Source organism: Engystomops pustulosus, chromosome 3, assembly GCF_040894005.1.
Source record: "Engystomops pustulosus chromosome 3, aEngPut4.maternal, whole genome shotgun sequence".
In the NCBI taxonomy this organism is placed as follows: Eukaryota; Metazoa; Chordata; class Amphibia; order Anura; family Leptodactylidae; genus Engystomops; species Engystomops pustulosus.
Genome location: NC_092413.1, coordinates 81,762,376 through 81,787,276, shown reverse-complemented (window position 1 = coordinate 81,787,276; position 24,901 = coordinate 81,762,376). Strand labels below are relative to the sequence as shown.

Sequence of the window (24,901 nt, the reverse complement as noted above, 5' to 3'; positions counted from 1 at the left end):
CTGTTCTGGCTTCATTGCCCTCAGCTGATGTCACAACCTGGAGGTGCCCACCCACATCAGGAATAGCTGAATCTAATGTTAAATAAACCAGATACATACCAGGAAGAAGCTAGAAGCATGATGTGGGTATCGTTGGAATTGTTGTCAAAGGCTCTTTCCAGCTGTGCTAAAACTATTTTTTGTCAGCAACTTTACAGTTAGGCATTTAGTTATGCACAACCACATTGCGTGAGCAGATTATATATACATATATAGTATTTGTTCGCATTTACAATATTACCCTTTGTGTGTTTTCTCTCACATTTTTTTTCTGCTATCTTTCTTAAAATTGATTACAAGTTAGATCCTATTAGTGCCAAACGTTCTAGTTTGGTAAATCTATGTATGCAGTTCCACATTTGTATTCTACATTTTTTTTTACTACTGATGATATCTATTTTGGCTACTATGTTTGATTTACTGCATTGTTTGCTCTATTTCCGGTGTCAATATGAGGGTTTGTATTTAGCATAAATGTTGTTGTCATTGCAGTAATATTGGGATGGGGGTAGTAGGTTCCTTTGGTGCTTCCATGGTTAGTCATTTCTTCCTCAATGCAACCAGAGTTTGTCAAAGAAACAACTATAGGCCCATTTCCTAGAACTGAGAAAAGAAACTAAAATTGCAATTTGTGCAAACCAGCAATAAAGATGTATGTATATATTTATGTGGCATGTTTTTTATTTCCACTTATCATTCCGCTGTTTTGTCTATAAGCTCTGTGGAAACATGACCAAAGATTATTCTCTGGTACCTCTTTTACCTGTCATTGTAGTCTCCTTTTATGGACAGTATAACAGACTTATACTGAATGTTTTAACCCGATGAATCATATAATATACTACATATGATCCCAGAACCTGGGCTGATAGGTTGCCTTCCCTCAGTACCTTTTGTACTACAAGAATTGTGTAAATATGTTTTCTGGGATTAAAATATTGATGAGCTATTCCATACTATTATGTTGAAAATGCAATAATTATATAGGGCTGTTATTTGTTGCCATGTGACCTCATAAAACCCTGGTAAATGTCTCATATGTATTAGATGTAATTAGTACATTCTAGTACATACATTCACACATCATCAAGACAATGTAGCACAGTATAGCATGACCTATTAGTAGTGAATGACTGCAGATATATTGTCATAAAGGGGAGGCAGATTTATGGATCAGCAGAGAAAACTAGGAAACAATGAGGTTAACGGAGGTAGTGGGTTATTCAAGGTCGGTGAACACAGCAGACTGTGACTCTTCTAGACTTAAATGACATTTAAAGTGACCAGTGTTTGATCTTCTATGAGGGTAAAAGTACACGCTTCTATGTGATCTAATAATGAGTTATGGGCATGGTTCCTTAAGTCAGGTGTGGGAATAATTACAATAAATAGATGGTTTTTTTCTTTTTTATGTGGAAAGGCCATGACTCTGCTTTAATGACAAGGTGTATCCTTCCATTTTACATATTTGCTGTTTTCTTCGATTCTGTGTTAGAACCAGCATCAGTAAAATTCAAAAAATAAAATCGTGTTCATCCTTATTCAGATTAATGTAATGGAAACAATGTAAATGATTTATTTGGAAAGTTCATATTGTAAGCTCATTGAATGTTTTAAGACAATCCAGACAGGATGATCTCAGAGGACCATGAGTATGTATGGAAATCTAAAAGGGAACCTATCACAAGCTTTTAGCCTATTAAACGTAAAGTTTGTCTGAAGGATTCGCTATTACTTTACTATTGCAACCGTGTTTTTGCTAAACTGTTCTGGTTACCTGTATTCCGCATATTAATGTTTAAGAATGCTGTGAATTCTATATAAAGGAGTCATGGGGAAGTGGATCACAGCATCAAAGCTTCAACCACATTTGCATTCCTAATGAACTTATTGCCTTTAGCTCTAAAACAGGCCAAGAAGCTTTTATCTCAAGAACATGCTTGTATCTTGAAAGGTCAAACATTTCTGACTGGTTCCCTTTAGATACCTAATACATGTAACTTTTTTCCCTGAGTATTTGTTAAAGGGGTTTTCCCACGAACAAAAGTTAGGCCCTATCCACGTGATATCCACTTTCTGATCAGTGGGGTTCTCAGTGAAGAGACGCCCACAGATCACGAAAGCATGGGGTCCGATGGGTCCATCCCATCAGACCCCTAATTTTTGTGATCTGTGGGGATCTCATCACTGAGACCCCCCACTCATCAGCAAGTTATTCCCTTTCCCATGGATATTGCCTAACTTAAATAGTGCAACACATGCAGCATGCAGCTCAACTTAAAAAGTGAAGGGGAAGTTGCATATATAAAGTGTACAGGTAAGGCCATGAAAATATTGCCCACCAATATTGTTGGTGCTTAAATTTATACTTTTAAAGGGGTATTTTCACAAAAACTAGATTCTTAAATATTGTATACTCAGAATAACAAAATAACACATCTTCTAATTCACAATTTTGGTTGCCCCAGGATCCGACCGTAAATATTCTGATTATGGTCGGGCAGGGCAGAATCTTCTCATTATTAACTTCTCCTGCCTACACACAGCAGTGTGATCTCTGCATCACAAGATGAGCTCTCACACAGACACTTCCTGCCAGCAAGCAGCAGTGTGCAGAGGCTCACACTGCAAGCTACAGGCAAGAACAGAAATAGTCGGGAAACCTGACAGAATCGCGGTCCGCGGACCCTTTGTAAATGTGCCCCAATTGAGAATTTTGGAATTTTACACTGACCAACATTGAGTTATAGGAGCTAAAACCTCAATAAAACTGATGATCTTCATTATGATCTTTATTGCATAAACATAACTAAGGGGTTACAATTTGAGAACTTTCTTTCATGGGCAAACCCCTTTCAGTCTTTGCTGCTGCAGCTTAACGTACAGTATGTGCTTTCTTAAATTGCATTAATACTAGACAGTAATGCTATAGAATGTCCATCTCCAATTTCTGTCTGTTGGAATTATCATAGTGTTGGTCTCCAGTGGCGTAACTAGGAGTGGCAGGACCCCATAGCTGGCTTCGGCATGGGGCCACCCTTCCCACTTAAAAATTATACATATTTGTATACTCACACATGCAAGTTACAATCACACATTTATACACTTATGCACACTCATATAGAGCATATGCACACACATACAGTGAGATATACAAACCAACAGCATATATACACACATATAGTATATGCAGACGCCATACACTGTATACACATACAGCATATACACATCACATATATGTTATATACATATTATGATGTACAATGTGCAGCATAATATGGATATAATGATGCACATCCTCCACTCTTTAGTGTGTCAGGTCGGATGGCGGGCCCCCTGACACTGTGGGCCCCATAGCGGTTTGCTATGGCTGCTACCACTGTAGTTACGCCCCTGTTGGTCTCTATCGACAAGCTTAGGAGCAAGGAAAAATTTTATATATAGTCTTTAGCGAGGAGAACTGGTATGTGGCTCATCATAATTATAATCGGTTTTATTCTTTTGGTATATACAATATGTTTGAGGCTTAGCATGAAAGTCAATTGAAAATGCAGGTATGCTTTAAAGGAAACCTGTTTTCAGGAAGGTCATTTTTACATGATGACCAGCAGTGATTGGCATGTTGATTTAAAAAATGCCTTTGTTATGCATCTGAATAATTCCACTGCTTTTTAGTTCTTTCTTTAACATTACCTGGCAGCATTTTGTGGTGAGTTTCCAGGGGGTGTTGTTCATATGATACAAGTCGACTTCTCCTCAATTTCTCCTCTCTTAATCACTGCCCTCTCCCTACTCAGCCTTTCCCCTGCTAAAGCTCCTTCCCAGCTTACTTCAGCTCACTGACTCACCACCCACTGCTGGCAGGGAGCCAGGCAATGTTAAAGAAACAATTAAAAAGCACTGGAATTAATTAAACACTGGACAAAAGCTATCTTGTCTTCATGTAAAAATGACCTTCCCCATGATATATATTATCTGAAAATGATTTACCGTACATACTCGAGTATAAGCCAACCCGAGTATAAGCCGAAACCCCTAATTTTACCACCAAAACGGCGAAAACCTATTGACTCGAGTATAAGCCGAGGGTGGGAAATGCATTGGTCACATATCCCCCCAGTATATAGCCAGCCACCCCCCTATAGTATAGAGCCTGCCCCCAGTAGTATACACCCAGCCCAGCTTGCCCCCAGTAGTATACAGCCAGCCCAGCCTGCCCTCAGTAGTAAACAGCCTGCCCCCAGTAGTAAACAGCCTGCCCCCAGTAGTAAACAGCCTGCCCCCAGTAGTATACAGCCTGCCCCCAGTAGTATACAGCCACCCCAGCCTGCCCCCAGTAGTATACAGCAAGCCCAGCTTGCCCCCAGTAGTATACAGCCTGCCCCCAGTAGTATACAGCCACCTCAGCATGCCCCCAGCAGTATACAGACTGCCCATCATTAAAAAAAAAACTTATATACTCACCCTCCAGTGGCCCCCCGATGTGCAGTACTTCTCCCCTGATGTCCGCGCGGGTCCTCTTCTGGCTTCCGAACCCGTCATCTGTAAGATCGTGCGCCTCCATTGGTCTCTCCTGTCTGGTGCATAGTATAACGCCCAGCACGATGTTACAGAAGCCAGAAGAAGACCCACACGGACATCGGGGGAGCAGCGCTGCACATCGGGGCCACTGGATGGAGGGTGAGTATATAAGTTTATTATTTTTTAAGTATGTATTGACTCGTGTATAAGCCAAGGGGATGTTTTTCAGCACATTTTTTGTGCTTATACACGAGTATATACGGTACATAAGGTTTTACTGTTAAGTATATTTTTCAGCAATGTATTTTGTAATATTCTGTATAAATGGTGATCTAGAAACATTTCTATTTTCGGTAATAGATTTATAAAAAAAAACATAATATGACCTCTATTGTCAATAAAAACTTTTTTTGAAACCTTTCTTTGCTATGTTGGAATTTTCTGATGTTTTAAGGCCAGTGGTCACAGTACTGTGGTGTCTTCATGTTGTTCTCAAAGAGATATATATTGGCCCCAAATTACCAATTACATCAATGTGGCACATTTACTTCCTCGTCCCTTGTGCGATCCCCGCTGTGCGTTGTCCGACGACCATGGACTCCAGCGCGATTTCCTACCTGTGACGTTTCCCCGCTCAAGTCCGCTGGAATTCACCATCTTCTTCCCGTACATGTAAGTGCATTGTCTTGTGACACAAATTCAAATGTTAAATCCGGTGCTCAGTCCGAAACCGTCGGATCGTTGGACGGGTCCATGGGCATGTATTGTAACACAGGTGCACGTTTCAATAAAACACAGCTCTGATCTGTGATACTAACAAGCCGTGCACCTTTGTGACATAACATGACCATGGACTGGTTTTTATCCGCAGGAAGTAAACAGTCAAGCTTCCTGTTGAATGACAAGAAGCAAAGTTATAGACGCTGTGAGCAATTGATACAGAAAGTATATTAGAAAATTGTATAATTTTTAATTACTCATATCATAACCCCTTTCACGTCTTTAAAAAAATTAACACTTTTAAAGGACATCTACCAACAAGATGCCCCCTCTGGTAGGATCTTCTCTTCTTTTAGCTTCTTATGCCCAGGTTTTAACACAAAAATGCTTTAAAAATGATGCAAATGAGCTTGATGGGCTCCCAGCTTCATAAGTGTTAATGGAGCCTGGAGCCCCTCAGGCTCATTTGCATGATTTTAAAACCTTTTTTTTCTTAAAAACCTGGGCATAAGAAGCTTATACTGTAGCAGAGCAGATCCTGCCAGAGGCGGCTCACGCCATTATGTCAGTGTGCTTGGTTTACAAACATTGATCCTGGTGGTAGATGTCCTTTAAGTGAAGATTCAGACTGTATGTATCTGTCAATCTCCTCCTGGGTTTGTCCATTTCTTCTAAGTGATAATGGTGTATATTGATGCAAGCCAGCAGGATTTCTACTTCATGGGTACACTATAGCTTGAGTTGTTGGTTGTTTTTTTAACACCGTCACTTTGTTGTGGAGGAAGCCTATCCCATCATAAGATTATTTTAAAAAAGTATAAACCAAGGGCCCATTGTAAACTTTATCTTCTCATTCATACTATAAACAGTTGAGGGATTTTTTTGCAACATATTAAAATAAGTTCATGAAGCTTTTATGTACATAGCAAAACAATAGAAAAGAGAACTAAGTGTCTTTGATTAGACTATGACAGGCAATGTGTTAACATTAACTTTAAAATGTGAAATTACCGTACATAATATTTTACTTTGCTGTCAGGTTTCTGAAAATGTACCGTATGTATTATAGTGGAATGTTGTCATTTCAGATTTAACCCCTTCACGCTCCGCGGCGGATATATCCGCCACGGAGCGCAGTGACTTAGCGCTCAGTGGCGGATATATCCGCCACGGCGCTTATGCCGGCTCGGCTCTGGATCAGAGCCGAACCGGCATCGGGAAACACGGGGTGCCGGCTGTAACTAATAGCCGGCACCCCAGTGTAACACCCGCGATCGGAGTTGTCTCCGATCGCGGGTGCTTAACCCGTTAGATGCCGCGGTCAGCGCGACCGCGGCATCTAACAAGTATCTGGGGGGTCTTTCCCCCACGATCGGCCCCCCCGAACCGTTTTCGGGGGGCGCCGATCGTTGCTATAGTAACTCTGGGGTCCGATCTGGACCCCAGAGTTACTAGCAAGAATTGCCAGTAAGATGGCGTCTGTGACGTCATCTTACTGGCAAAGTGCCAGCCTATGCAAGTGCATAGGCTGACACTGATAATACTCTGCAATACATCAGTATTGCAGAATATTATCATGAAGAAGCAATCAGAAGATTGCTTCTTCATGTCCCATGGTATAAAAGTGAAAAAGTAAAAAAAAAAAAGTTATTCAATAAAAAAATAGTCATAAATCACTAAAAATGCCCCAAACCCCAAAACATATAAAGAGACATATAACTCAAAAAAAAAGTCTAAATCATAACACAAACCCCACATATATAGTATCACCGCGTCCGTAACAACCCGTAGAATAAAAGTAAATCATTATTGAACCCCCACGATAAACGCCGTAAAAAAAAACTGTTATAAACCCTCCAAAAATTATGATTTTTACCTTTTCAATCCCACAAAAAATGATATAAAATGCGACCAAAAAACCATATGTACTCAGACATGATACTGGTGCAAAGTACAACATGTCCCGCAAAAAACAAGCCATCAACCAGCTCCGTAGCCAAAAACGTAACAAAGTTATGCCACTTGGAAGATGGCAATACAAAAATTATAGATTTTTCCCCACATTAGGGTTTTGTTTGACAAATTTAGTAAAACGTAAGAAAATATATTCATGTCTGGTATCCCCGTAATCGTATCGACCCATAGAATAAAGATAACATGACTATTAGTCTATACGGTGAACACCAAAAAAAAAAAAGTCAAAAATCCAGTACAGAATTGATGCTTTTCTACTCCTGCCCTCAAAAAAAGTTCCTAAATTTTCAACAATAGGTGATACCAACCCCAAAATGGTAACAATGGAAAAAGCATCTCATCCCGCAAAAAAAATGCCGTCACATGGCCCCAATAACGAAAAAGCGAAAATTTTATAGCCTTCAAAAGGGGCCAATGAGGAAACTAAAATCCTGGCAGCTGCAGCGCCCTCCTTCCCTTCTGCACCTCGCTGTGCGCCCATAAAACAAGTCACAGCCACATGTGGGGGGTCTTTGTACTCAGGAGAAATTGCAGAACAAATTGTATGGTGAGTTTTCTCTTTTTATATTTTGGAAATGTGTAAATTTTAGGGCTAAATGAACGTATAAGGGAACAATATGACCATTCTAAATTTCACCTCCATTTTGATTCAATTACTATGAAGATCTCAAGGGGTTAACAATCTTCGTAAAAGCTGTTTCTGATAGCTTGAGGGGTGCAGATTTGAAAATGGGTAGATTATATAGGGGGTTTTGATGCTAAATATGTAAAATTTCATTCAAAACTGTATTTATCCCCAAAATAGTCAATTCTGAAAATCCGGAAAAGCGATATTCTATTTGTAAGCCGCGTGACGTCAAAATAAATTATCCAGATATTTCAGAAATTATGAAAATGTAAAGTAGACAAATGGGAAATGTTATTCAGCAACTTATTTAGCTGGTAAATCTATCTGCCTGAAAACGCAATGATTTAGAATTTCGAAAATGGCAAATTTTTCAAAAAATGTATCATATTTTCTTTTTTTTGTAAATAAACGCAAAACTTATCTGCCAAAATTTACCACTAAAATGAAGTACAACATGTGGGGAAAAAACAATCTCAGAATCGTTTTGATAAGTAACAGTGTTCAAAAGTTATAACCATATAAAGCGAAGCAAGTCAGAATCCAAAAAATCGGGCTGAGCCTTAAGCTGTAAAATGGCTGCGTCCTTAAGGGGTTAAGAGAATAATCTTTGTTGACATAGAAATAGGTTGATGAGCCCTGCGCTAATAGTCTGACTGCAGCATCCCCCTCTCTCCCTATCACCTATGGTAAAACCAAAATTCTACTATGCTTTATGATTTAAAACTGCAAACTCTACTGTCATGCATTCGGATTCGGTAACCATTTTTGTGGAGTTGGAATAACATCGACTTCACAAATATATACACTTACCGGCCACTTTATTAGGTACACCACGCTAGTAACGGGTTGGACCCCCTTTTGCCTTCAGAACTGCCTCAATTCTTCGTGCCATAGATTCAACAAGGTGCTGGAAGCATTCCTCAGAGATTTTGGTCCATATTTACATGATGGCATCACACAGTTGCCCCATATTTGTCAGCTGCACATCCATGATGCAAATCTCCTGTTTCACCACATCCCAAAGATGCTCTATTGGATTGAGATCTGGTGACTGTGGAGGCCATTTGAGTACAGTGAACTCATTGTCATGTTCAAGAAACCAGTCTGAGATGATTCCAGTTTTATGACATGGCGCATTATCCTGCTGAAAGTAGCCATCAGATGTTGGGTACATTGTGGTCATAAAGGGATGGACATGGTCAGCAACAATACTCAGGTAGGCTGTGGTGTTGCAACGATGCTCAATTGGTACCTAGGGGCCCAAAGAGTGCCAAGAAAATATTCCCCACACCATGACACCACCACCACCAGCCTGAACCGTTGATACAAGGCAGGATGGATCCATGCTTTCATGTTGTTGACGCCAAATTGTGACCCTACCATCCGAATGTCGCAGCAGAAATCGAGGCTCATCAGACCAGGCAACGTTTTTCCAATCTTCTACTGTCCAATTTCGATGAGCTTGTGCAAATTGAAGCCTCAGTTTCCTGTTCTTACTGAAAGGAGTGGCACCCGGTGTGGTCTTCTGCTGCTGTAGCCCATCTGCCTCAAAGTTCGACGTACTGTGCGTTCAGAGATGCTCTTCTGCCTACCTTGGTTGTAACGGGTGGCAATTTGAGTCACTGTTGCCTTTCTATCAGCTCGAACCAGTCTGCCCATTCTCCTCTGACCTCTGGCACCAACAAGGCATTTCCGCCCACAGAACTGCCACCCACTGGATGTTTTTTCTTTTTCGGACCATTCTCTGTAAACCCTAGAGATGGTTGTGCGTGAAAATCCCAGTAGATCAGCAGTTTCTGAAAGACTCAGACCAGCCCTTCTGGCACCAACAACCATGCCACGTTCAAAGGCACTCAAATCACCTTTCTTCCCCATACTGATGCTCGGTTTGAACTGCAGGAGATTGTCTTGACCATGTCTACATGCCTAAATGCACTGAGTTGCCGCTATGTGATTGGCTGATTAGAAATTAAGTGTTAAGGAGCAGTTGGACAGGTGTACCTAATAAAGTGGCCGGTGAGTGTATAATAATTGTTAGTTAGTTCAATGCAGTATGTACTGAATATTTTTTTCTTTAGAATTTAAGGAAATTATGGAATTTTTAGTTGAGATGAATGTAGATGTACTTTTTGCTCATATTCAGTAGTGAAGCTACCCTACAGATTACAGTAAACATGCACTGGGAATGCTTGCACACATCTCCGCACTGCTAGAGTGACCAGATAATCAGGATTAAAGCAGTTTGCTACAGTGATGGATCTCTCTAGTTCTGTGTGCTGACAATGTGGATAGATTATCAGGGTACAGGTTTATATACACTTTTATTTAGTTTCTGAATATTGTACTACTATATGACACTTGGAAAGAGAGATGAAACAGAGATGTGAGTTAATGAAATCCATGACATGTACATAACATACTTATTTTCAATCAGTATACTGCTTTACATTTAAGTTTGCTTTTTCTCTGAGCTCATGATTAAGTTGAGATGAATGTGCCTGCACATTATGTACATGCATTGTAGTGAAGTGTAGTGAAATGGATTAATAATAACTGGACATTAAAGGGAACCTGTCACCACATTTTTCACAAATACAACTAATAGTAGCTTCCCATAGAGCCCTATAAACTAACTGACACCCTTCTTTCATCTAATAAATGTTTTTCTTAAATTCCAATATAATCAACTTTAGAATTTTGCCTGCTATCCAGGGAACTCTAGAGCGAGTCAGTGCGGTATGACTTCCTGGCTATGAATCCAACAGCTCCTCCCTCATCCCTTCTCACCATTTAGCAATAATGTCATGTGACCAGAGTAACATCATCTAATGGTCCTTTAGCCTCCTAACATTAGCAAAATGTACCCCATTCATAAATCTTATCACATGCCTGCATGGGTGATGCAAAGAATTGATGTCGGTAATAAAAGGTCCTCTTTAAATTATTAAAGTATGAATGTGTACGTCTTCTGGAGTCTGTAATCTTTGGATTAGGTAGTTATTGTTTTACCCTAGAGTACTTGGATAGAGGCTGAAATCTGCTTCTTAATAAATTTGCGAAAATGAGGAAGGGAAGGCGACCACAAGACACAGGATTTTTTCTGGGTGCTTTTTTTTTGTTTTTACAATGAAAATTTTTTATTGAAACACATAGCAGAAAGGGATGGATCAAATTGAACTGTATCATTGAAAAAGGCTAATTTGGCAGAAGCAAAGAGTTTATTTTAGTAATATTAAATAACATTGTATAAAAAGGGGAACAGGAATGGTTATTTATAGACCGTTCCATTTCAAGAAAGAGAAAGGAGTGAGATATAATGTGATGAATATTAATGATTTTTAAATACTGCTTTTAGTTTTTTGTGCGCTCTCTCTCTCTCTCTCTCTCTCTCTCTCTCTCTATATATATATATATATATATATATATATATTTATATATATACTGCACACACTTATATCCATTATTAAATACATTTATGTGCTAATTCAACATACTTTTGTATCTTCTAGTGACCTTGGAGCAGTTTGTATTGGCTGTGGAGTCTTGTCCTGTGCCAAAGGATCAGAGTTTATTAATGGAGGTATTGAAGAAATTCCCTTACAGCTTTATTTGTTTGTTGCTTGTCTTTAACCCTAATTCTCCTATATATACAGTGGAGTTTGCTCCATCCTGTTTCATGTCAATAGATTATTTTCTTTATATTTAATTAAATAGTGAATTAGAGTGTGTTTACATTTTCACTTTACGATAATTTAGATAAAACTACTAAAAGAGTGAGGTCACACACCATAATTTCTCACGGCCCACAAATGCGAAAAACAATGACAGGTAAGGCACCTCATTCATACTCGGAATACTCTCACACTTGTTAACCAGCAAAATATGTGATGCCTCTTACCGAATGTAATCATATGTGTTCTTGGAGGAATAACTCCTGATAAGATTGAATTGTTTTCAAAACCCAATTGGAGTGCATTATGTGTACACGGCTTTAGGTTCTGTCACTTGACATTGTTTTATAGGTGCCAGGGATCCAGAGATATTCACATTTCACAAGAGGAATCTTTAATGCAATTTTATACATATATTTATGTATATCACTTGTGACTGTCACTTAAACACTTTTTAGGTGGCTGAAACCTGAGATATAAACACAATCCTAGATTCATATGAAATAGGAGATTCTAGGTTAGAGTGATCCAAAGTTACAGCCCTCTGATGTGCGCCCCTTGCCCTCCAGCTTCATGGCACATCCGGCAGTATGAATGAGAAAGAGAGGAGTGCACAGAGAAGCTTGTCACAGCTCACAGTTAAAATAAATGACTTTATCGGTAGCTAATTTTTGAAAAGGTATAAGATGAACTAATGTTCATATTATTAATGTTAATTAATGCTCATGTTATTGACCCTCTTCTACCCAGAACAATCACGCTTGCTCTCTGTTACATTAAAAAAATGACTCAAAATATGGCAGAGGGAGATTAATGGTCATTCGATCCTCTTCTTCTAACATGACAACCCAAAACTTGTCCAAAAAGTGTCATTTAACAAGATAAACACACACACATTTCTGAATAAAGTTTTTATTTCACACTATCCCTCCATTATTTATACCTACATTTTGGCATTCATTTTTTTTAAACTGTGTGTATTGAGTTTTCATGATATCAAACAGGACCCTTTATTAGGGTCAACAACGTAATCATTGTTCATAAGACCTTAAAGGTTATGGGGAAGGGAGGAGGGAGATAGTGAAGGAGAGAGGATTGGAGTCATGGTTCAGGTTCCAGTTAGCATAGTCCTGCAAAGACAAAAGAAGAAAAAAAAATTCTGAACAGTAAAGTCTACATTGATCCTAATGTATGATCAATATCCAGGACTTTTAGTGGCTTGGTGTGGTATACTTCATTCCTTTGGTATATAGATGTTTGTTTGTTTTCTTCAGGGGGTGGGGGGAGCAAAGGGGTAATAGGGAAATAAAACACAAAAAGTTATATAATAAAACAAAAACAAATAAAACCTGGCTTGACAATACTCATCACTTCATCCCCTGAGGCCACATTCATCCGAGACCAGGTATCACTTACAAAATTCCATGGTCATTCTTAACCATGTTCTATGGAGGGGTCAGCTGTGAGTTGTCGCTCTTTGTACCAAACTGTCGCTGCAAAGGATTCTCTGATATGCCTCCTCTTCAGACATCAGAGCAATGAAGGTTTTCCATGTGTTAAAGAAGGTTTCTCCCTATTCAGGGAGGCTTCGAACCAATCCATGTATAAAATGAATGTGAGTTTGTCTAGAAATATTCTAAAGGGTTATGCATTGGGGCTGGGCCAAGTTTGAAGGATACTTTTGCAGCCTTGCCACTGCCATTAGGGGTCTCAGACAGCCCCTAGTGCAGCAATGAGTGTCTGTGTCGATGTACCTGAAAATCACCCACATTAGGTCTCTGGGTACATAGCTTGCGAAGTACTTGTTCATAAAAGCCTTAAGTATATCCCAAAATGGCTGGATTGTCAGCCCCCTCTCATTGCCAGCATTGCCAATGGAATTACATTTGGATGGATTAAACCTGTCTGTACTGGCCATTAGCTCTGATGAGCATGATAGCTGGGATTCCAGTAATTTTCCAGGCTTGTTCATTTCCAGGCATAGTTGGAGGGATGTATGTAGGGAAAAAAGGAATTTCCCCTGTAACTCTGTGAACATGAGATTACATTTTTTAGGGTTGTGTAGAATATGTTCTACCAAGTGTATCCCTGCTCTATGTGGATGTCTGTTCTGGAAATCTGGGTTGAGATGAGTTAAAGGGGTATTCCCACAAAGACAAGTTTCTTAACCCCTTAGTGATGCAGCCTTAAATGGCTCTAGCGAACGGTGCATTTACTACTTTAAGGGCCATAACTTTTTTTGCGCTCTACCTTAAAATTTCCGCAGTTTTTTTCAGCACACGTTTTGATATAGAATATGTATAGTCTCAGGCAAACAAGGCAACTATGGTGATGTTTTTGTAGTGTAGCAGGGGATTTTTCTTTTCTTATATGGGGAAATGCAAATTTATTTTTATTAATACTTATTAATGCCCTGGGGGGCATTTACACTGTTGTTTTTTTTTCTTTTACATCTTTTCTTTTACATTCCCCAGTTACAGGGGGAAACGACCACCTTTAACTGCTACTGTTGATCAGAGCTGTACTGGAACTGATTAGACCCAGCAGCTCTGATAAATCGCTTTAGACCTGGCGGTCACCCTTTAAGTGCCGGCTCTTCTCCTCTCTGCATCGCACTACTTCTGCTGCTGTGAGGAGTGGACAAGGAAGAAGCAGGAGAAGGGAATCATAACTGCCGGAGGCATTTAAATCATGTGCTCGATTTGATCCCCGTCTCCTTTGAAGTCATTGGGGGGGGGGGGGTGTGCGATTGGTTACTATGACAGCCTCGGGTCTGACAAAGACCCAAGGCTGTCTGATTTTAACTCATTCATTACAATGTGCAATTTGCACAATTTAATAAATGATGTGGTAAATCCCCATATACTGCTATACTGTAGTATGGCAGTATATGGTAGGATCAATCAGACAACCTAGGGTTAAAGTACTAACAAAAGTAGTAACAAAAAATTTTCATTAAAAAAAAAATTTCAAATCACCCCCCTTTCCCTAAAACTGATATAAATAAACGTCCGATCTCAATCTCAAAACGTCCGATCTATCAAAATATAATAAAGTTTTTTCCTGGCGTTTAACCTGGTAACGGAAAATAGCGCCCAAAGTCGAAAATGCCACTTTTTGCCATTTTGGCTGTACAGTCCTTAAATTAGTAGCATTGGAAACATCATCAAAAGTCGTAAAAAATTAAGCCCCCCGGTGGGGGAAAAAATTACCCCACCGTACACCGAAGTATGAAAAAGTTGCTAGCGCCAGAAGATGGTAAAATTAAGATATTTTTTTTTGGTACACAAGGTTTTATTTTTTGTAAATGTTTGAAAACATTATAAAACCTTAATAAATGTGTTATCCTTGTGTGATCTGCGTGAAGCTCAGGGTAATTTTCTTTAACCCCTTATCACCGACGCTTGTTTTCAGCTCAATGACCAGTCTCAAACTTCGGGACGCTTTAACATATCCCGGTGATTTTGAGATTTTTTTTTTCTCGAGACATATTATACTTCATGATAGTGGTAAAATTTAAGTGATATGTTTTGCATTTCATTCTGGAAAAAAATGAAAATTTGGCAAAATTTCAGAAAAAAATCTTCCTTTTCAAAGTTTTGAAATATTCTGCTTTTCAGACAGGAAGTAAAACTACCCCAAAAGCTACATAACTAACATTTGTCTAACCATGTCTGCTTTATGTTAGGCTACATTCACACGGACATATGAAAACGGCCGTATCCGTACCGTACCATACCGTTTTTTTACGGATTACATACGGCCACATTCATTTCAATGGACAATACGTCTGACCATTTATATTGCCGTTGTTAAATCCGTTCCGTTCCGTACCGTATACTAGCCGTATAAAAATATAGAGCATGTCCTATTTTCTCCCGTATTTCAGTTCCGTATGCCCTAGAAGTCTATGGGGACGTATAAAATACGGGTTACATACGGGTTACATACGTGCTGCATACTGATGAAAAGCGTCACGTATATACGGCCCGTAAATACGGGACTGGAGAAATCATACGGTCGTGTGAATGTAGCCTTTGAATGATATTTTATCCATCCTCTCCTTTTTCTAGGATGATATGAGGCTTAGAACTTTAGGTGCGATTTTTAAAATTTTCATGAAAATCGCAAAAAATCACATTTTGAGGGACACACTTTGAAAGGCCTAAATTATATTATATATATTATATAAATATTATATATATATATATATATATATTATATAAAACCCCATAAATAACCACACTATATAAACTACACCCCTCAACGTATGTAAAACAATTTCTATTAAGTCTATTAACCCTTTAAGTTTTTCACATGGGTTAAAACAAAATGGAAGTGTGATTTAGAAACTTTTGACTTTTTTTTGAAAATACATTAATTTAGGCCTAAAATGACACTTTCATAATGAATAAAATGATAAAATGCTCTGCAAAGTTTGATGCCCAATTTTTCCCGAGTCTATCAACACTCCATATGTGGTGGTAACCTGCTGTATGGGTGCATGGCAGGGTATAGGATAAAAACAGCGCCATTCAGAGGAGATTTGTATTGTCACATTGTATTGTAATAAATTTTGGGGGTCTATAGCTTATTCATGAGATTTTATTAACTATTTCAAGGGGGATACAAACAAAATTATAAAATATTATTTTATCTTTATTCTTTGGTTCACTACGATTACCTCATTTATATAGTTTTTCTATTCTTTGTTTAATTTTACCGAGCAAAACCAATATTGGAGAAAATCGCATTGTTTTTACTATTGCCAACTTTTTACTTTTGTATTTTTCTGTTGACAGGTCTAGTTGAGTTCTTAATTTTTGCAAAAAGAGTTGTTCTTTTCAGTCGATTCATATAAGGGCACATAACTTTTTTTGATCACTTTTTAGAACATTTTTTTGTGAGGTTATTTGATTAAAAATGGTATATTACAGGAAGTTTTGGGTTTTTTTTTTTTATGTCCACTGAGCGGGTTCAATATTGTTTTAGATTTATAGTAAAGATTGATACGGAAGCGTTGATACCAAATATGTACTTTTTTGTGTGTTTTTTGTGTTTTATATACTTCATTTGATTTTATAAGTAATCGGGCTGATTAGGGGACTTTTATTTTATTTCATTATTATAAAATTTTCCTTTTTTTTTAAACTTTTTTTTTACCTTTTTCACTTCTTGGCTTGAACAAGCGTTCATCCAATCGCTTGTGCAAGCCTTTACACTGCAATACGCATATATTGCAGTGTACAGAGTAAGTAATTGAGCATTCTGCGCATGCTTAGTTACATACAGCCAGGTCCTGCCAGGAGGCGGGACCCGGTGCAGAGAGGAGCTGGCACTTGCCGGACCCCCGGGCTGTGGCAGGAGGAATCCGATCCCCCAGTAAGCGCACTGGGAGGGGGGGGTGTCCGATCCACGGTGGGGACACTTGCACGCTGCAGTCATGTCTGATCGGGGCATGTAAGGGGTTAAATACCCGGGATTGGAGATTTTCCGGTCCCGGATGTTAGTGCCACAGCTAGACAACGGCACTTTAGGTACCTGATGTCCCAAAATATTATTCTGACGCGTCACTGTAGAAAGGCGTTGTGTCAGAAGAAGTACCCTTAATGACCGCCGTAGAATCCCGTTCTCTTTGCCGCATAGCTTTGTGAATATACACATGTGGGGTATGTGTAAACTCCTCACATATTTACATGTTCTTTATATAAGTTGTCTGGATTTGTACATTGTCTGGATGTTGTGTATTGTGGTATATATACATATGTGTCTTTTTATATAGAGTATGTAAACTCTATATAAAATAGAAACATTCACACACAAAATATAGATACATTCACACACAAGCATCATGCACTTACTGGCTAAACATACATACACTACCCTTCCATGTTGTATAGAAGTACACTCTTGGGGGTAGCATTGACGATAGGAATGAACCTGCTGCAGGACTACGTTCAGACAAGTAGGAAAAGTGGGCCACAGTGTAGCAGGATTATCATTGTGCAGACATCGTCTTGCTTCTTACTGCACTGGTTACTGTCCTTCCCCTTTTGGGCCAGACAGCTCCCGATGTGATGTGGAGAAGTAGTGGTTATCAGAGAGTATCATGTGCTGCGTCACTGCATTGTGGTAACCCCCTCACCTGCACAGCTTGTATAGATGGAAAGTGCAGGCACACGACATACACAGATATTTTAACAGGGGCCCCAGATGTCTGCCATAGCACCCTGTATGTCAGTATATGTATATATCAGTATATGTATATCAGTATATGGCAGCCTATATGACAATATATATATATATATATGTCAGTATGACTTTTTTGCTGTATGAAGCAGCAGACTACACTATTAAGTACAAAGACAGCAATCCATACAAAGATTGCTTGTAGCTATACAAAGCTATGTGTTGGATGAATGTGTCTGTACATTTTTCTGATATCATTCCTATTGTTTCATACGACTGTTTGTACTCTGTAATGTATTATTTTATTTGTATACATCCTGTATGATTTGTAGTGCTACGGAATATGATGGCATTATATAAATAAAGATTATTTTTATATATAACTCCATTGGACAGTGCTAAATGTCTACAAAGTTTGAATGAAACTGACAAAAATGATTTATACTAATCTTGCTATCCCGGCATTATGGTACAGTATTCCATTAGTTTATATGAAGTTTTTCATTTATGCTTTTTCTTAAAAATTCTAATTAAACAGAATACAGGGATATGAGGAAGATACAATATCCTTTTTTACCATGTGAAGTGTAACATCCATTGTTTCACAGGTTCTAGACATTAGTAACATGCCGGGGCATGCCAAGACAAAGGTATACTGTATATGCTAAGTAAGGTCAGGAGGAAGTGAAGCAGCAAAGTGGCAATAAAAATAGAAGCCGAACAGATGACTGCAGATGCACAGCAACACAATGTACTGTAACAGAAATGTTAGGCCAGGTCTTCACAAGGGAGTAGATGCAGAATAAAATACTTAAAGGGGTATCCAGGAATAAGTATAATTCATATTTGACTGGGTCATTTAAATATAAGCTGAAATGTAATTAGCTGTCCCTCTGGAAGAGAAGCAGGACAGAAGATGGCTGCTGATCACATGTCCTGCACCTGCCTCATCATCTGATCATCACTAGGTTTGGCTCTAGTCAGTTGGGTACTGTGCATCTAGTATGGCAAGTGTTGTGGTGAGAAGTCATCTCAGTGGGGCAATGTGTAGTGATGGCAATTACACACATTATTACTATGGTAACAGCGCAAGACAGTTTGTTAGATTATTACTGGGAGCAGAGCATGAGAGGGAGGAGGTGTTACTGAGGGATCATGGGAGTTGTAGTATCCCGAGGCAGCCATGTTGGAGATAACTCCACCTACTTTAGAAAGAATTAGTTTTTATAGCATGTTTTTTTTTCCGTATAGGACGTTCATACCCTTTAAGAATTTTCTGTTAAACTGTTAACATGCTTTAAAAAAACACAGCTAGATAGCACATAAGACTTAAGAGAAAAAAGTGTAAGACAAGCAATGACATGATAAAATACCTACAGTTGAATAGTTAGATTTGCAAAAGAATCTAACAGAACAGTCTGTTAAATGTGTTGTTGCTAAAAACCATTTAGGACCCCAAGCTTTAGAGGGTTTAGGCACTTGGGAAGAGAAAATAGATGGGAAGCAGAAAAAAACATGTACCATTACAAGATATTTTGCATGCGGCATAAGGTAAATGACAACTAGGTCCTTGTAACGCTAGCCAAACACAAACACTGATGACTTGGCCGGCTCCAGTTAAATGCATGAGTGATTGGCAACAAGCATCTGGTGTATTTCATTGTTTACTTGTAAAAGACTGGCTGCTATTACAAATCAGATGTGTTTCACTGGAAACGCTGAAGCAATCAGGCCAAGCCCTCGGTTCTTTGCATTTATAACTTTCAAGGTTACTTACAGTAGTCTTGTCAGGCATGGTCCCAGACACCCAGGCTGCTCCTCCGTCATTCATTGGGTGTGAGTTCTGGCTGTCTTACCTTCTTAAAGGGCTAGTGTGTGCACACCTTGTGTTCTCTTCACAGTAAAGTCCAGATCCCTGTACAAGGATGAAAGGTTCCGGTATAATGCCCTTAGTAGTGGGCCAAAATTTAAATTAGTAGGTTGTTATACAACTTGCTACTTGTTACATACATCTGTGGGAGCATCACACGTGGAGTTTGTATTTCGTTACAAGTGCAACAAAACACTTGGGTGCTGGACTTTTGCACTTGCAATCTGTAACCAGAACCCGTTTTTTTAGCATTTAATTGCTGGTTATTGATCATATGTGTTTCAATTTTATTGCATATGCGATCGGGCTGAGCCCCACCCCTGGAAATTTACATTGTGTTTTACGCAATACAAACACCACATGTGGCCACAAACTGTGCATATTTATTTAAATTGGAAGCAAGAAACAACCTGTTGAAAGGGAACTTTCTGTTCCACTTTTATTTCCCCCTGTGCTTGCTTTAGGGCCACTTCACATTTTAGAGAGCATTTATATGTGTATATGTGTGTGTGAGTGTATATACATTGTATTGTATATTGTATATGTAAAATCTGCTTGGTTTTGGGGTGCCAGTTAATATTAAATTAACAACAATATTCAATGGATCTTTATAGGGGATTTATTAAGGGTACAATACAGGGGAATATACATAGAGGGTAAACTAACTAAGGGACAGAGAGACGGTGGGAAGGAAGTGCTCTCACTAAAGATCTGTATACCATCTTATATACACACACACATAGCTCACACACATTGCCCATCATCCCACCTCCACCACTGTCTTGGCCAATCCAATGAGGATGTAGAGTCAATACATTCTTATCACACAACTTGCAGGACAAGTAACTTGAGTCTTTGTTTCCCACAGGATCTGGGAGAATCTCCAGGGGGCGATGGCCTCCAGGTGTAATAGCACAGTCCATTGTAATCACATGCCGCTGTCTCTACAATCTTTATTAGGGGCAATGTAGGCATTTATGGCTTAGTTCTTCCTCTGTCCACAAAGACCCTTAAACTGTCTCAAGCCACACCATGTCATATTTCCAACATTATGCCCCTTTGGGCCTGAAAGGCCCACACACCATTAGACCATGTTTAGAACAGAAATAAAATACATTTCTCCTCCATTATCTTCTTTGGGTGTGGAAATGATCTTTCTTCTTCTGGCTTGTCCTCAAGACAAAGTAGTTGAAGGTTATATGGGTAAGGAATAGGGCACCAATGGTCATCACACCATTCACTCACATTCATTCTCATATCCATTTCTTGAATAACATTTTTCATCTATACCATTTATCCAGCAAATATAGATCTCCATATATGCTAGTAACTGTCTGTGATATTTACAATATACATTATACTAACACTGTATATCATATACAAAGCAAACTGGAAATCATTATAACGCAGATATGAAATCACATCATAATAAAATAAACAAAAATCATAATAATAGAAACCAATAACTATAGTAAAGCACCAACTGATTCCAACAGATCCATGGGGTAATCTAGGGGTTTCCAGATTATAACTTATTATAAGTTTATAACTAGTTTCGTAAGGATGAACAATCAATTTTGTCACATTTACCCCATTACCAAATTTAATGTCTATTTTTACAAAGTTTGATATTTACACTCCACAAATACTTTTGCATTACATATCATATATGTCTTCTGTTGTTCAGAACTGTATAGATTTACTAAAACATGAATACATATTATGTAAATAAAAAATGTCAGCAGTCACTATACTAGTAGATTCAGAAAATGTCACTAATCACCCTCTCGGGCAGTGATGGCAAACCTTTTAGAGGCCGAGTGCCCAAACTTCAACAAAGACCCGCTTATTTATTGCAAAGTGCCAACACAGAAATGTAATTTGTGATTTATACTCCCTTCTCTGTCACAGTTTTCATTGATACCAGCACCTGAGGCACCAATAAAGCAGAAAATAGTCCCAGGTAGAGCTGTCACTTTAAAATATCTCTGTGCGCAGCAAGTCCTGGGCTGTGTGGGACTGCAGGAAGATACCTGGAGTCATCTCTGGTGATGGCCTGAGTGCCCACAGAGAGGGCTCCGAGTGCCACCTCTGGCACCAGTGCCATAGGTTAGCCATCACTGCTCTAGGGTAGGTGTCCTTCATCTAATCTTTCTTGTGTACAATAAAATATAATATACAATGTAGTCATGTAGCTGAGACATTAATTACTATATGTTTAGGCATCCATGGAGACAGACACACATAGATTAAGAGAAATTAAAATACCCTATGGTTTTCATTTAGATGCTTTACTGGTATAAAGGAGCGTGCAGTTTGTTTTAAAAAAAAATTAAATTAAGTTGCCAGTGAGACAAATGTATCAAAGAAAACCTTAAATAGAAAAATATATGCAAACATCTACAGAATGTATCTGAGATGTGTCTTGTTTACAGACAATCAAATTCATAACTAGGTGCGACTGTACACAAAGCATTACAGGGACCACTAATATTTGTCTCACACCAGGAACAACTTGTCTTTTATTCGGCTGGTAATGTACGTTATTGCTCCGCTACCAGTGCAGGTGTTTAGGCAAAATAAAAACAACCAAAAATTATCACTTTGACATTTATTTCACCTGACGGCACATTATTTAATTTTAAAGGCTTCTCCTTAAAAATACAAAAATTTTGTAAGGTCCTCTGGTAAATGCCTAAATGGAAAAAATAAAGCTAAATATCAAATGATCCTCATCCTCCTTATTTATTTACTTATGCGAATTCACTATAGTCTGCCCCTTTGGTACTGCATTACTGTCTAAAACCATGCCCCTTTCGTACCACAAAATGGTACCAATCATTATATAAAAAAATAATACTTGAATCAAAGAAATAAATGCGGCAGTTTCCAATCCTTCTTCTGTCAATGATTAAGTAAGGTCATCTATGGGACAAGATAAAGAACAGACATAGCACAAAAAACAACAAATACATTACACACAGGACCTACACATCACAATGGGATGTTACTTCATTTTTTTAATTGTTTGCAAACAATTAACCCTCATAAATTTTGAGCTCATTACACCACGTGGTTTTATTTGTAACAACATAAAACATTAACCATTATTCATGATACAAACAATATCTTTCACATACTACCTTTTTTATGACCTGTAAACAAAAATGTCAATATTAATACCGTATATGCCGGCGTATAAGACGACCTGGTGTATAAGACGACCCCCCTACTTTCCTGTTTAAAATATAGAGTTTAAGATATATTCGCCGTATAAGACTACCCCTTTTCCAACGCATACAGTAGTATACAGCACAGCCCCCAGTAGTATACAGCACTGTCCCCAGTAGTATACAGCACAGCCCCCAGTAGTATACAGCACTGCCCCCAGTAGTATACAGCACTGCCCCCAGTAGTATACAGCCTAGCCCCCAGTAGTATACAGCCTAGCCCCCAGTAGTATACAGCACAGCCCCCAGTAGTATACAGCACAGCCCCCAGTAGTATACAGCACTGCCCCCAGTAGTATACAGCACTGCCCCCAGTAGTATACAGCACTGCCCCCAGTAGTATACAGCACTGCCCCCAGTAGTACACAGCACTGCCCCCAGTAGTACACAGCACTGCCCCCAGTAGTACACAGCACTGCCCCCAGTAGTACACAGCACAGCCCCCAGTAGTATACAGCACAGCCCCCAGTAGTATACAGCCCAGCATTTAAAAAAAAATAATCATATACTCACCCCGATGCTCCCCCGATGTCCGCGCCGTCTTCTTTCTTCTGCCGGGCGCCGCCATTGATCTTCCCCGGCAGGCGCCTAGTATGACGCGCCGCTGCTGACGTCATACTAGGCGCCGACCCGGGGAAAAACATGGCGGCGCCTAGCAGAAGAAAGAAGACGGCGCGGTGAGTATGTCCCATGCGCATCTTTTTGAGGCTGCCGGCAGCTTTGCCGGCAGCCATCGCTGTGAAAACACCCGCGATCGGTGCTAGCACCGATCGCGGGTGTTACCGGTAAGCCTTACCGGCTATGGAGAGGGCTCAGCCCGTGAGCCCTCTCCATGCAGCGCGATCCGACCGCGATCGTCTTATACGCCGTCATTACCGGCGTATAAGACGATTACCGGCGTATAAGACGACCCCAGAGAAGACAGAAGATTTTTCTGTCTTCAAAAGTCGTCTTATACGCCGGTATATACGGTAATTGTTTCTTCAGCAAACCACCTTGTTGCCTAAAAACAAAAACACATTGACAGTTATCACACAAACATTACTCAAAACAGATATGTAAAACACGAGATCAAAGAATGGAACCTGTAGAAACAAACAAAAGTGTTAGTTTCTTTGCCCTGGAGTCATGTGACACAAAACATCCAGCCTACAAAAGAAAGACAAAAATAGTTAGAAACCAAGCAATTCATACCATTAACACAATTCCAAATCTATTCATTCACAATGTGTATTGGTATAGCCACACATTAATAAGCCATGCTGCTGCTGTACTGTGCAGCGTTTATTAGCAGGTGGAGGGCGATCTGTGTACAGCTCCAGAATAGTTAGAATGGCAGCCCTGCCCATGGATTGTACCCTGGGACATTAGCACCTTGCTTGTGCCCTTTGCAGTGAGGGGGAGGCTGTTCTTTCTTATCCCTGTGTATATTGGGGCTCTTATTTGCATATGATGTGTTCTCCTCACATGTCTCTGTATGGCTAGTCCCAGGAGGTGTCATGTCCTCCTCACATGTCTCTGTATGGCTACTTCCAGGAGGTGTCGTGGCCTCCTCACATGTCTCTGTGATCACTGTGTTCTGGTTGGTCTCAGGCTCAATGGCATCAATTTCTGTATACAATGAATTATAATGTGTCTCATGGTTTGCATTATTTACATTACAGAAACGTTTAATATGTCCTGGCCTCCCACTTCCATAGCAATACCTGACATATCTCGTCCTCCTAGCTCTGTACTCTGTAGACAGATATCCTGATGGTTCATCCCTATTGTTAGACTCCTCACACCAGTCCCTGAGTATATTAATAAAGTCCTCTAGGGATGTGGCATTTCTCAGGGCAATCCTTGTGGTGTAATCCACATTACACTGATTTGCCATTGAATAGAGGAAATCAGAGTCATCCTGAGACATATCCGGGCAATTGTAAACATTCCTAAATAAGGACAGGTACTTGTTACAGAAAATAAGGGGGTCATCACCTGTCCTGAACCTATATCTTCTCAGGGTATTCTCAACCCTTATGTCTCTCCCTCCCATGATACGCTGCAGTTCTTTCCT

At 39.4% G+C, this 24,901-nt stretch overlaps 1 protein-coding gene across 1 annotated transcript in view; it reads left to right on the top strand.

Annotated features, from left to right (window-relative positions):
- Nucleotides 1-24,901, top strand: part of ACOXL (acyl-CoA oxidase like) — a 257,177-nt gene that overhangs the window by 185,918 nt on the left and 46,358 nt on the right. The window contains exon 17 of the mRNA XM_072141224.1: nt 11,392-11,462. Coding sequence (XP_071997325.1) covers nt 11,392-11,462 — 71 coding nt within the window. The remainder of the gene's footprint in view (nt 1-11,391; nt 11,463-24,901) is intronic.